Source organism: Pelophylax lessonae (genome assembly GCF_965119305.1).
Source record: "Pelophylax lessonae genome assembly, chromosome: 4".
Taxonomy (NCBI): domain Eukaryota; kingdom Metazoa; phylum Chordata; class Amphibia; order Anura; family Ranidae; genus Pelophylax; species Pelophylax lessonae.
The window spans coordinates 492,829,119-492,843,081 of record NC_138771.1 but is presented as its reverse complement, the minus strand read 5'-3'; the positions used below and the strand labels follow the sequence as shown (position 1 = coordinate 492,843,081).

The following is a 13,963-nucleotide window of genomic DNA, read 5'->3' as shown; positions in this document are numbered from 1 at the left end:
GTCAGTGAGAGTGGACTGGGATCATATATACTGGCAGTATCTTTCTTTATGGCTCTTCACATTTGGCCGCATGAAATGTTAGAGCCGCCAACTAAATTGATGCTGGAAGCAGTGGTATATTTTGGTTTTGTGCTGCCCTAGGCAAGACTAAAATTGGGCACCCCCTCCTATGTAAATTTGCCCCACTCCTTTTTTAAAGGATGTGGCTCCCTCCAAAATTGAAGGACTACAAGTCCCAGCATGAACCCCTGAGAATCTCATGAGAGGGGGGTTGGTGAGGGAGAGAGAGAGAGGGGGGTGGGTGGGTGAGGGGGGGATGAGAGAGAGAGAGGGATGAGAGAGAGAGAGATGAGAGAGATAGAGAGATAAGAGAGATGAGAGAGATAGAGAGATAGAGAGATAGAGAGAGAGATGAGAGAGAGAGGGGGTAAGAGAGAAGGGGTGAAAGAGAGGAAGGGGAGTAGAGAGAGAGGGGGGGGATAAGAGCAAGAGAGAGGGGTGAGGGAGAGGGGGGAATGAGAGAGGCAGCTCTAGCAACGAGTGGCCAATAGAGTCTCAGGTGGAGGGGGGCGGCTTTTTTGCTGCCCCCCCTGCAAAGTGCTGCCCTAGGCCTGGGCCTTGTTGGCCTAGGCCAAAATACAGCCCTGGCTGGAAGACAGGTATCTATAGAATACCCAGCAGCTGTCACTGATTGTGGGTCCCCATTCTAATGAAGGTCTGAATGGAGTCACCAGCCTAGCATATCTTATTTGCATTCACCTAGGGCAGTGATGACGAACCGTGGCACCCCAGATGTTTTGGAACTACATTTCCCATGATGGCCGTGCACATTGCAGTGTAGTTGAGCATCATGGTAAATGTAGTTTCCAAACATCTTGAGTGCCAAGGTTCACCATCACTGGCCTAGGGGGCCCTGAATTCTGGGTCCCTCTAGTGCATAGGTGTCCATCCTGCGGCCCTCCAGCTGTTGCGGAACTTCAAGTCCCATGAGACATTGCAAGGCTGACAGTTGCAAACATGACTCCCAATGCCAGAGGTATGATGGGGCTTGTAGTTCTGCAACAGTTGGAGGGCCGTAGGTTGGACACCTATGCTCTAGTGTATAAATCTCAGCCAGCTCCTGTGCTTGGGCCCTTATCACAAGTATTTGCTCTTGGCCACAGGAGTTGGTTAAGATTGACCTAACAGCCCTCCAGGTTTTGGGACTCCCGAAGTGCCAATGTTTAGAAATAAACCTATGTGCCGCTTTCCATTGGCTGTATATTCAACTCAATCAAATCCCCCTTTCCTATGATGTCACCAGTTTTGAACGGAAATCTCACATTTTAATGTCGATTGCCCCCACATATTGTTAAAAAACCATAATCATCCCAAATTAGTAGAGCAGCATGGAGGGGCTCAGTGAAAGTGGCGATGTAGGTGTGCAGGTGGCGGATTGGGTCACCCAGATCATAAAATGAGATCTGCCCAGCCTCATAATCCAGTAATACCCTAATTTTATCACCTGTGATAATGTCAGGTAACTGGAACCTTGAGTGATCATGGATCATAAAATAGCCTGTATTCCACCTCTCCATTACCCAAGACTTGTCATTATATCCAATTTCCTGTAAACCAGACAGGCCTCCTTCACACCTTTCTCCTCCTTTTCTTTGTATACTAGGATAGCAAACCCCAACTTTCCAATAATGGGATCCCCTAACGTCCACCTCCCAGTAATGTCTCCCCGAGTTGAAGGTCCCTCTGCTTATAACCTGAGGATAATACTGAAATGCCTCTGGTGTTTCTGGGCGATTTTGATTTCCCAACAAGGTTGCAGTTTTCATATCATCCGATATATGTATATTATGGGTAGCAGAGTTAACATCCAGCAAAATGTCTATAGCTTCCTGTATATAGATCCCCCCAATAATGCCAGTTATTAGATCAGCTAAACCTTTGTGTAATAGGTGCAAGATTTGGGTCACATTCAGGTCACCATCGATTTGTAGCTGTTCAGCAAAAGCCTCTGTGTCCTCATTATCTTCATCCCCATTATCACACAAGTCACCCGTGTCCAATTCTTGTGGGACACTCAGTGGATCTGTCACGGTACACAGTTCTTCAATCCGATTCATCCTCCTAGACAACTCATTCTTCTTTGTTTCTAGCTGCTGGATCATATCTACAATTAAAAGAGACTGCTGATTTTCTTGCCTGGAAATCTCACTCAGGATTCTGTTCTCCAGGTCGTCCAGCTGTCTCCTGAGTTCCGTAAACAAGTCAATGATCCTCTTTATTTCAGCGTCTGCCTTGTTCTTTGCTTTCCTTTGGTGTTCTTGCAGATTTTGGACTCCCTTCTCCATCTCCTCTTTCTTTGTCATCAGTTTCTGCAGAATATTTCTCATCTTCTTCATTTTCTCAGAGATTTCATTCATTGACTCCACCTGGTCGCCTTTTTGTATTGCGATCAGACAGCAGGACACACGGACAGACTCAGAGTGCTCAGTAGATTTATATTCCAGGACCTTCTTATGAAGGGAGTTTTTTCTGTCCTCCGGAGAAGTTGTGGGGTCAGATAAGACGTGTTCTTGTGACTTGCTGTGGACCTTCAAGTGATTACTGCACAGAGAAGCTTCACACAGCAGACAGAATTGGACGGCAGGCACAGCAGCATGAATACAGTAAGTACAGGAGATATCGGACTCCTCTTGAACTGGCTGAGCAGAAAGGAAATTCTCCACAATGCTACACAGTGTTATGTTCTTATGCAGCACAGGCCGCTCCTGGAACTTCTCTCTGCATTCGGGACAGGAATAACCTCCAGATTCCTTCTGTGTATCCAGCACACCATCAATACAGACTCGGCAGAAGTTATGGCCACAATTTAACATAACTGGATCAGTGTAAAGGTTCTGACAAGCAGAACATTCCAGCAGCTTTCGCAGATTAGCAGACTCCATCGCTGACAGTAGAGAGAAATGAGGATTCAGCTTTTAGACTGCAGAGGGTGCGTTTCCTACTTTTAGACTGCAGAGGGTGAGGCTGGGGCTGTGACTCATGCAGCATTCACAGGTCTATTTACATAGAGAAACCTTGTGTATCTTGCGGGCAAAGCTGCCTGTTTAGATAAAGAATAAAAGGTAATGCATTAAGAAATGATACATTTGTAACAAGCAGTTACTATTTGCATACTTTGTTTTTAATGAAACAGACACTAATGCTGGCCATACACGTACAGAATTTTGGCCGTTTGCAGACTGAACGATTATTCTTCGGTCGAAAACGAATTGGCCACTAACTTACAGAATAAAATCTTTTACATAATCGTTTTCATGATCATAATGATTGTTTGATAACATGCACAATATGAGTCAGAATACTGTATTATTTTCATTTCAATTTTACCATACACATAAAAACTTTCATAGAAACGATAAAAGTTTTCGCTAAGGATCCATCAACATTAGCCGGGCACATGATCGAAATAGTCGGTAAACTTGTGTTCACTAACGGCCCGATTTTCGAACGATCTTTCCTAAAACTACCATTTTCGGCCCAAATTCTGTGCATGTATGGCCAGCATAAGGCTCCGTTCACATTTTGGCATCTCGGATCGCGGTCAGAATTGCCACGATTCTGCCCGCAATCCCAAATCATTTCAAATCGTGGGACACCCAGGCAATTCCCATTACTTGCAATGACACCCCAAAACGCGGCACAATTTTGCCACGATTTTCACCTGTCCAATTGCGGTAAAATCATGCAAACAGAATTGCAGGACGACAGGCGTCCTGGGATTCTGTTTGTGTAATTTTACTGCAATTTGTCAGGCGACAATCGGGGCAAAATCGCGCCATGTTTTAGGGGCCATTGGAAGTCATGGGAACCGTATGGGCATCCCACGATTTGCAATGATTCGGGATCCGAGACGCCAATATGTGAACGGAGCCTAATATAATACCTGAAAGCGGAGCTTCCCCTTTATTCCCCTTTTGCTATTTGCCCCACCACTGCCACATTTGACAACTTTCAGCAAACTCAGCCAGAAGTTGGGCCCCCCTCCTCCTTTCCCCGCAGCCAGACCATTTACAAAGCGCAGCACACTTCGCGCATGCGCAGTAGGGAGTCGGCTGTGAAGCCACAAGGCTTCACTGCTGGTCTCCCTTAGCCGAGATGGCGGCTGCAGCACCCGAGAGCTGATTGAATAATCAGCATAGGTGAGGACACCGCTGGATTCGAGGACAGCTCTAATTTTAAAAGTCAGCAGCTACAGTATTTGTAGCTGCTGACTTTTAATGTATTCTGAAGGAGCCTGGAGCTCCCCTTTAAAAGTATTAGTGTTTTTTTTCGTCAAAATTTCCTCCTCAGAGCTTACTTTTTAAACACTTGCCGACCACATACATATACATATATATATATATATATATATATATATATATATATATATATATATATATATATATATATATATATATATATATATATATATATAGTATATACACCCATACATACACACATACATACATATACATACACACACATACATACATATACATGGTGGCAGGGTGGCTTGTAGAGGCAAAACAACGTATGGATACGTTGCTTGTTTGGTGGCAGCTGGGGGGGGGGGGGGGGCGAGCGTGCGCCGCTGGCGGCATGCTCCCGACCCCAATCGTCAGCGTGGAAACCGGTGCGCCTGTCAGGCGGCTCTGATTGCTGCCTGACACCCACGATCGCTCCCCGCTGAGAGAGAAGGACGGGTTGTAAACACAGCCGACCATTCTCCCTGGAATGGTCATAGAGCAAATGTGATCCTTCTATATAAGATCACATGTCTCTATGGTCATTTCAGAAGCCACGCCCCCCCCCACAGTTAGAATCACTACCCTAGGCTCACATTTAACCCCTTGATCACCCACAGGGTTAACCCCTTCCCTGCCAGTGTCACTATTACAGTAACAGTGCATATTTTTAGCACCGATTACTGTAGTAATGTCACTGGTACCCCCAAAAGTGTCAAAAAAGTTCAGTTAGGGGTCCTATCTGTCCGCCGCAATATCACAGCCCCGAAAAAAAAAAAAAAAAAAAAAAAAAAAAAAAAAAAAAAAAAAAAAAATCGCAGATCGCCGCCAGTACTAATAAAAAACAATAAAAGTGACATAAATCTTTCCCGTAGTTAGTAAACGCGATAACTTTTGCGCAAACCAAACAAAATACGCTTATTGCAATTTTGTTTACCAAAAATATGTAGCAGAAAACAAATTGCCCTAAAATATTTAAAAAATTTGATTTTTTTATTTTTTTTGAGAATGTCATATAGCAGAATGTGAAAAATTGTTTTTTTTTTTTTTTCAAAATTGTCACTTTTTTTGTTTATAGCTCAAAAAATAAAAAAAATTAAAAATCGAACAGGTGATCAAATACCACCAAAAGAAAGCTCTATTTGTGGGGAAAAAAGGACGTCAATGTTATTTGGAATTGTCCGTTATAGTAATGCAGTGCCGAATCGCAAAATAGGGCCTGGTCATTAAGGGGGCAAATCCTTCCGGTCTTAAAATGGTTAAACTGTGCCTTAGCCATGCTTACACACTCCCTTATTTTGTGCCCCTTGTGCTGCCAAGTCCTGTAGGAATCTCCTCTATGTGTATGCCTGTAGGCAGGTGCCTACAAAAGAGTTAACATGGCTTACTGTGTTCTTGTCTGTGCTTGCACAGTGTCTTTATGTTGCAGTGTGTCCCTAGGTTAACCTGTGAGCTGGAGGTAACCCGATTGTAAGGGTTTCAACAAGGTTACCGCCCCCTACAGGTCAACCCATATAAAAAGCCTCCTGAAATACTGCCAAACTGTAGCTTGTTACTCTGCTGGAGTGATCACCCCTGGGATCCAACTGGGGTTTCTTGTGAGGGGGAGGGGGGGTGATGGGTTTCTTGTGAGGGTCTTGAGCCTGGAGACCCCTACTGACTTGTAGCGATTAATCATGGACTTAATACATTTATGGATTACTACCAATCATAGACTCGAAAGGGACTTGGACTACCCTCTTGTGGATATGATATGAAGCTCTATACCGCTACACCAAAAGGAGGGACACCTGAGGAAAAAAAAAAAGAGGGACAGATGGAATTTAATTTGAAGTGAGGGGCAGTCTTTCAAAATGACGTAAAGCTGGGAGCTATGCACCTGCAGTGTTTTTAAATAGATAAAAATGTTTGTGTATTCGACAGATTTACTAAATAATTTTTTTCCCACATTTTGCCAGGATATACACTTAGATGGCCGCTTCTTATGGTGGCACATCTGCGGGCTCGATCCCAAGCCATGCTGCCTGCATCCATAGACACAGACAGCGTGGCTCAGTCCCATTCCATGCTCCCATGGCACAGGATTTGATTGACAGCAGTTGGAGTCATTGGGAAAAGTGAATCCTGTGAGATCAGAAGAAGCAAGAACTGCTACAGATGGACACAGCGCAGGATTGAGTGAGGTTGAGGGGGGGGGGGATATTGTAACCTAAACATTTTTTACCTTGCTGCAAGGAAAGCATTAAAGCAGAGTTCCGGCCTCAGGGGTTAAATTTAGATAAAAATACCCCCGGGACAGTCAGGGCTAGTACATTCCATAATGGATAGCCTCTGAACTGTCCTGGGTCGCACTTACCTTTTAGAAGAAATACTTACCTTGAAAATTTCTTCTCCAGCGCTGCCATCTCGGATGTGGGCAGCTGAAGCCAGCGTGTCCTCTTCTGCGTCCTCTTCATCCCAGAATGTCCTGCACCGGCCTCGCTCGTCACTTCCGGGGCATGATGCGTGTTATCCCTGCAAAGCTTCTGGGCATGCCCAGAAGCTGTTTAGCAGGGAATGACGTGCCTGCACCAGAACTGACGAGCGGGGCCGATGCAGGAGCATTGACTCCTGGTAGCGATGACGTTCAGCTCCCAGGAGTCATCGCATACAGGAAGAGAGGGCGAGGCCGCGGCCGCAGAGGGAGGAAGTAAAAGGAAGGTAAGTATACTTTCTTCAAAAACAAGGTAAGTAAAGAAAAACAAAATCGGGAGTATCCATTTGTTTTTCAGGGCATTCACCGCAAGCGGATGGGCCAAACTTGTTTTTGAGCCCGGAACTCTGCTTTAAGGTAAAAAATATTTGGGCTTTAGAACCACTTTAATTACTTATTGAACTACTAAAATGTCATGAATAAAGTGCATTCAGAATAGTAAAGCCTGATCACCTACCTACAGATCTACCATTAGTAATATTGACCAAGTTGGCATCTCCCCCACCTACAGCATTTTAGAATGCCCACCCGTTTGCTAATCTACGATGCACAATAGCACCTTCAAGCACAAAACTTGACACGTGATGTAAGAAAAACAAATAGGATAACATTTTGCAAGTATCACTGACTGGACATGACATGTTCCCTAGTTACTAGGTAATGCAGCTCAATAATGAATAGCCATGACTCATGTCCATATCTTACAGTTATCAACATGATTTTGATCAATTGCTTCCCAAGGGTGAAATGCATGTTTTTATGGACATATTTATTCATTATTGCACTGTAACTAGTTCCAAAGGGCAATCATTTATTGTTTCTGAATCACAATCTAAAAGTTCTCTAAATATTGCAGCTAGTAAAAAACACATCTTATCTTTATTACATTCAGTTGGATTTCATGCTGCACAGGTAGAGCAATGCTTATTCCAATCTTCATGGATCAAGACTGTGACTCATGTATATTGCAAGGCAAGTGTTTAGAACCCTGGTCCCTAATCTGTGATCCACGGGCCACATATGGCCCTTTGGCCCTATTGCGGCTCTTGGGGCCCCTGCAGACAGTAGTCTCATGTAATATGTCCCCAGTCAGTGACTTTCTCCTAAAGCATGTCCCCAGTGTTCAAAAACTCCTATAGCATGTTTGGTCTCTGACAGTCTTGTGAAAGTCCACAGTCTCTGACCATCTTCTGTATCATTTTCTACAGTCTGACCATCTCCCGTTTCATTTTTTGCAGTCTCTGACCATCTCCTGTATTATTTTATGCAGTCTCTGTCCATCTCCTGTATCATGTCCGCAGTGTCTGACCATCTCTTGTATCATGTCCGCAGTCTCTGTCCATCTCCTATATCATTTCCACAGTCTCTGACCATCTCCTGTATCATTTTCCGCAGTCTCTGACCATCTCCTGTATCATTTTCCGCAGTCTCTGACCATTTCCTGAAACATTTCCTGCAGCCTCTGACCATCTCCTGTAACATTTTAGTCTTTGATAGTGGCGGCTGGTGCTCCATGGGCCAGGGGGGAAGATGGGGTCAGCAGATGTACCACACCATACCCCCCCCGGTCCTCGGCTCACTCACCCTGAATACGTGGAGGGCAGTTAGGCGGCGGTGGTGGCTTCTCCTCAGTCTCCTGCGTCTCCTCCCTCCTCCTTGGCCAATGGCATGGCTTCTCCTTTCGGCCAATCGGGAAACAGGTCTCAGGACCCGCTTTCTGATTGGCCAGGAGGAGGATCCATGTGACAATAGCGAATATTCATCCGCTATTGTCACACAACTGGGTGGGCTCACCCTTTTTTGAAGCCTATTAGAGCCTCTGGCTCTAATCACGTGCTTCCAAAAAAAAAACAAAAAACCCCATTGGAATCCATGTGTCTGGCGCCCTGCATGTAGATTAGGGGGCCAGACGCATGGTTAATCTGTTGTGTGTCTGCTGTCTGAATAAAAATATATTCACTGAATTTCATGTGCGACCGTTTGGTGATTTCAAGGTCTGCACATGAAGCCTTCGTTATCAAGAAAGTTGACCACCACTAGTACAGAAAAAATAAAGCTGGCTGCTAATGAGCTCTATTAACAGTTTGTGCTGGACACCCCTTGCAGGTGTCCACACCAGCAGTATATTAATGATCAATGTGAATAGATCTTTGTACTTAGTCAAACACTGCATTTACTGCTATATATTTGGATACTGGGGAAAGAAAAAGGTAGTATAGCAAGGGGATCCCACCATCCTGATGAATAAACTGGACCTGCCAGTAACTTCACAAGTCTGTGAGAATAACTTCCTGACATTTCATAAAACACAACAATATTAAAACAATTTTTTTATTATTATTATTATCTTTTTTTGTATTTTTTTTTTTAAAAGCTCAACCTTTTATTATAAAAAAAAAGCCATTTTTGAGTGTCAGACGAGTTGTTCTAAGCTATGACACCATGAATCTGCTGCAGGCAGGTGGAAGCATTTTCCAAGTCTCCTCTCCCCCCAACGATCTGACTGCAACTTTTTAATTTTGCAGAAAGTCACAAGGTGAAAGGCTGCAGCAGAGGCTAATTTGTGTCAGACATTTATAAACACAGACAAGAATTGCACAAGCATCAGGATTTATATGACTGTGCCATCTCTGAGTCCAGGAAATAGATGGTGGCCCTGGATGATGGCTGAACAAAGATGGTGCTGTCATACAGAGAGAAAAGCAGATGACAATATTGTCGAGTTGGGTAGCCATTACAGTCTCTGTGAGAGGCAATAAATGCCTGGGAGTGTTTCACCAACACACTACAGCGTATGCTGCATTTACCATAAAAAATACATTGGATGTGATTTTTGTAATTTTCCAGATTTTACGGCCCAAGCTTGATGCACTAGAGGTAGCCTGATGTAAATGGTCACAAGTCCATTTACGCCCAGCAGTCCATTAATCTATGGGTCCGGAGAGTTCCCGCAGCAAAAACCTAAACAAGCACAGATGTCACAAAAGCATTCCGTTCTGCTCCGTTTCACTACTAGATCTGCTCAATTCAGCTTAAAAAGGATTAGGTGAACAATGAAATGATAACTGAATGCTTAAAAAAAAAAAAATATCACATTTATATTTTAACTTACTTCCATTTAATATAGAAAAATTCAATTAGTTTAGGTCTTCCTGAAAACTATACTGGGATACTGGATTAACTAAAGCATTGCACCTGTCGCAATTGCAGCAAAAATTTCAGGGCCACGAATGAATAAAATAGAGAAGTGGCCCCATGGGATTGTCACCCCTAACACCCATTTGTTTTATACATAAATTTTACTTTTAATAAAGGGCTGATAATGATTGTTAAGTACATGTCTCTCAGGGGCTGCTTTGCTGGTTCTTTCTGTTTTGCGTTTCAGGTGACAAGCTGCCTGCTGTTGCTAGGAAGATTTACCTCAGCTGCTGAGCACTAGATTGGTGACTAATTTTTTGGTGGGAAACATCTAGCCAATGAGTGTAACCTTTTACATATATCCTCTCCTGTCACAGAATGGAGTCAGCATTTACCTCAGGTCTGTCAGCTGGACTCACAACTGGGATTCTCCTCAGCCTGCCTTCTGGATATTTTGACCTGCTCTCCCACCCTTCCTCCTCCTTTGTTATTTTCCCTAGTCGCGGTCCACGGGTAACGTCGCCCACTTTGTAGGTGGATAGTGGTTGGTACGCTGTTATAAGTATAAGATATTGCTGCTGAAGTCTTAGTGACTAAGCATGTTGGTCTGTTATTGGTTAACAACAGTTCTGTTTGATATTGAAGGTCCATCTTTTTGGGTAACGTCGCCCAATTTATGGGTGGACAGTGGTTGGTAAACTGTTATTTGGTTGGTATAAGATATGGGATAGCAGACAGGACTTTTTTCTTATACTCTAATTAGCTTAAACTAAAATAAAGAGACTGAAACACCAATCTGGAAATATAAAGGCCGCGGCCGTTTTAATACTTGTATCAATAATTTAACATAAAATCAATAAACTTTAACCCGATCACTGAGATCCGGGTTACCAAAAAGTTATAATATCAAAACCAAATTATCCAATCAAACTCAACACAAATAAATATAGATAACCACAAGAAAAAGTCCCTCTTTGCACCACGCAAAGATGACCTAACAAGTATAAACTGGCCACGACAGCCAAGGGGAGGGGAGGGAGGGGAACAAAACTTTTCAACTTGCCACGACGTTCTCTTGAGGTAAGTGATGCTTCAGGCGCTGAGCCCCCCTTTAAATAGCCCCTGGGCAGGCTCAAAAGGCGGGAAGAGGACCGGCCTAAACTAGTTTAAATTCTACTCTCCCTAGCTACAGAATAAGCCCCACTGTGATTGGGGCTTATTCTGACCATACACTGCCTTAACTAACTAACTCTGCCCAGCAACCCCTATCACTAACTAAAATGGGATTCCTATTCCTAACTAAGCCTGTCGCCATCCCATCTAGAAAAAGGGGCTCATTTGAACCCCTTTTTCTTTACATGGGATAGCAGACAGGACTTTTTTCTTATACTCTAATTAGCTTAAACTAAAATAAAGAGACTGAAACACCAATCTGGAAATATAAAGGCCGCGGCCGTTTTAATACTTGTATCAATAATTTAACATAAAATCAATAAACTTTAACCCGATCACTGAGATCCGGGTTACCAAAAAGTTATAATATCAAAACCAAATTATCCAACAGACAGGAGGCTTAAGCCCTCCTGTCACAACCCCACAGCGCGGCCTGCTCAACACAAGTACCCAGATTTGTATTAAGGATATCAAGTCCGATATCCGAAAGATGAACGTCATCAGACCTGTAAAGCCCGGCGATACCACCTTCCAGCTCAAAGTGCCGGAAAGACAGAATGCCTGCAGAGCCTAACCATCTAGCTAAGGCTTTGTTGATCCGCCTCCGCACCTTCTCCAATGGTTTAAGGTGCGGGTGCTTGAACCAGACAAGCCGGGGGACAATCTCAGAAAATACAATTCGCATACCCGGGTATGCAGAACGCAGATAAACTAGGTCATCCCTAATCCTAAAGACTAAATCCAAGGACCTAAACTTCCCAATGTCATTTCCGCCCAGATGAATGACCATCACATCAGGGGGGGAAAAGACCTGTAAAAGTCTACTAAGTTCAGGTAACAGTTCAGCCCAACACATGCCCCTCTTACTGAACCAATGGACACTATAGAAGCGTGAATCCAAACCAATGTTCTCCGAGTAAACTCGTCTTCTGGCTCTGGCACGGGCCCAATGAACAAAGGAGTGGCCAACGATCCATACCGAGAGGCATACAGAACCTAAAATCAACAACAATTGTTAGGACGAATATATGATATATAAGCATTCGACTTCCATCTACCTATTGCTTTCAACGCCTGAGCTTTGACCCCCAACCTGGCGGCTTCAGTGGCCGCACCAATCCTGAATGAATGTGAAGACAGTTGTAAACGCTCCAGGCCAGCAGATAGCAAACATTTGCGCAAAACGGCATTAAATTGGAATTTCGTCAAAGCTTTACCCAACTGATGAACAAAAAAGGGGCCCACAGCAGATGACCGTACTGCCAAAAATCTGCGCAACAACAAAACTGGGCACAGTGCAGAATGACGATATTGGTGCAAATGAATCCATTTTCCCACGCCTAATTGATCTGTTTTAGAAAAACGCAACAAAATGCCGACGTCGTTCTCGCGAAGGTCAATATCGGATAACAGCAAGCCGGAACCGCTATTCACGTCGTGTATGAGCTCCGAAATCCGCAGAGCACCAAAAAACATGACCGAAAACGCCGCTTTAAAAAGTGTAGATTCATAAGGCGAAAAACAAACACGCTCGGTTGCTAAACAAAGTTGCTCCAAAATATGAGGAGTGATCGCCTCCCTGCTATCAGGGCGCCAGTTTGCCTTCCGATAGCCTTTCAAAGCCTGTCGTACAGCAAAAAAGGCAGAGCAGGGCGGATGATTCTGCAATTTTGCGAAAAAGGAAACACCAGCAAGAAGCTTATTGACATGAGACCATGAATATTCCCTGGAAAACAAAAAATTCAAAAAAAGACAAAACTAAATGTTCAGAAAATTTATCAGGAGATTCACCCATGGAACATAGATGGGCCAACCATAGATCCCATGCCGATTGATATCCGGCTAGGGTAGCGGGGGCCAGAGAACTTGCGATATTAAGCGCAACCAGATCTATACAATGCCCCATAGCCGTGCCGGGTAACGACAACCCACTTGATCCGCGTCTGGAAATAGTCAAAAAAAAAAAAATCGCTCCATCTGCAGACGAGACAAAGAATCTGCCAAATCGTTATCCTTACCAGGCACATAGGCGGCCTTTATCCATATGTTTAATTTCAAACAACGGGATACAAGGTACCGCAAAAGATTCACAACAGGAGGAGATTTAGAAGATAAGCAGTTAATGGCAAACATTACCCCTTTATTATCAGTGCGAAACAAAATGCGCTTATTTTGGAAATGTGAACCCCAAACCTCCAGGGCCACAACAATCGGGAAAAGCTCCAACAGCACGCTGTTGCGAGTGTAGCCCAATTGCTTCCATCTGTCAGGCCAGGAGTCAGCACACCAATGAGACCGCCAAACGGCGGCAAAACCCACCGAGCCCGCTGAGTCTGTGGCGAGACAGAAATCCTTATCGGTGACAAACTCATCTTGCCACACCGCCCTGCCATTAAAATAAATCAAAAACTGCACCCAAACCAGCATATCCTCCTTAACATCCGAGGACAAGCGGACGTGCGCAGTAGGTGATTTAAGTCCCGAGATAGCAGCATAGAGCTTCCTGGCAAATAACTTTCCCAGAGGGATGATCCGAGAAGCAAAAGCCAGTAGCCCTAACAGGGACTGCATCTCCTTCAAAGTAACCTTCTTCTTGCGAATCGTTGCTAACAAACAAGATGTTAATTTTTCCACCTTCTCCCGGGGCAACCTAAATTCCATCAAAACCGAGTCTATGTGTATACCTAAAAATTGAACCTCAGTAGACGGCCACTCCGTCTTTTCATGCGCCAAGGGGATCCCAAACTGCTCACAAATGTCAAAAAATGTCTCAAGCAAATGCAAGCAATCAGAGGACCCCGCTCTACCCATGAACAAAAAATCGTCCAAATAATGGACGAGACAAGAAGAGCCCGACCTACTGGACACAACCCATTCTAGAAAAGTGGAAAAACAC

General features: G+C 44.1%; 1 protein-coding gene across 1 annotated transcript; it reads right to left on the bottom strand.

The window, feature by feature from the left end:
- Positions 1–1,325: 1,325 nt before the first annotated feature.
- On the bottom strand, positions 1,326–2,942 carry LOC309552722 (E3 ubiquitin/ISG15 ligase TRIM25-like; the record flags this gene model as incomplete). Its single annotated transcript, XM_082253646.1, has 1 exon — positions 1,326–2,942. The coding sequence occupies one exon, from the start codon at positions 2,940–2,942 to the stop codon at positions 1,326–1,328; it is 1,617 nt and encodes a 538-aa protein (XP_082109772.1).
- Positions 2,943–13,963: the final 11,021 nt, after the last annotated feature.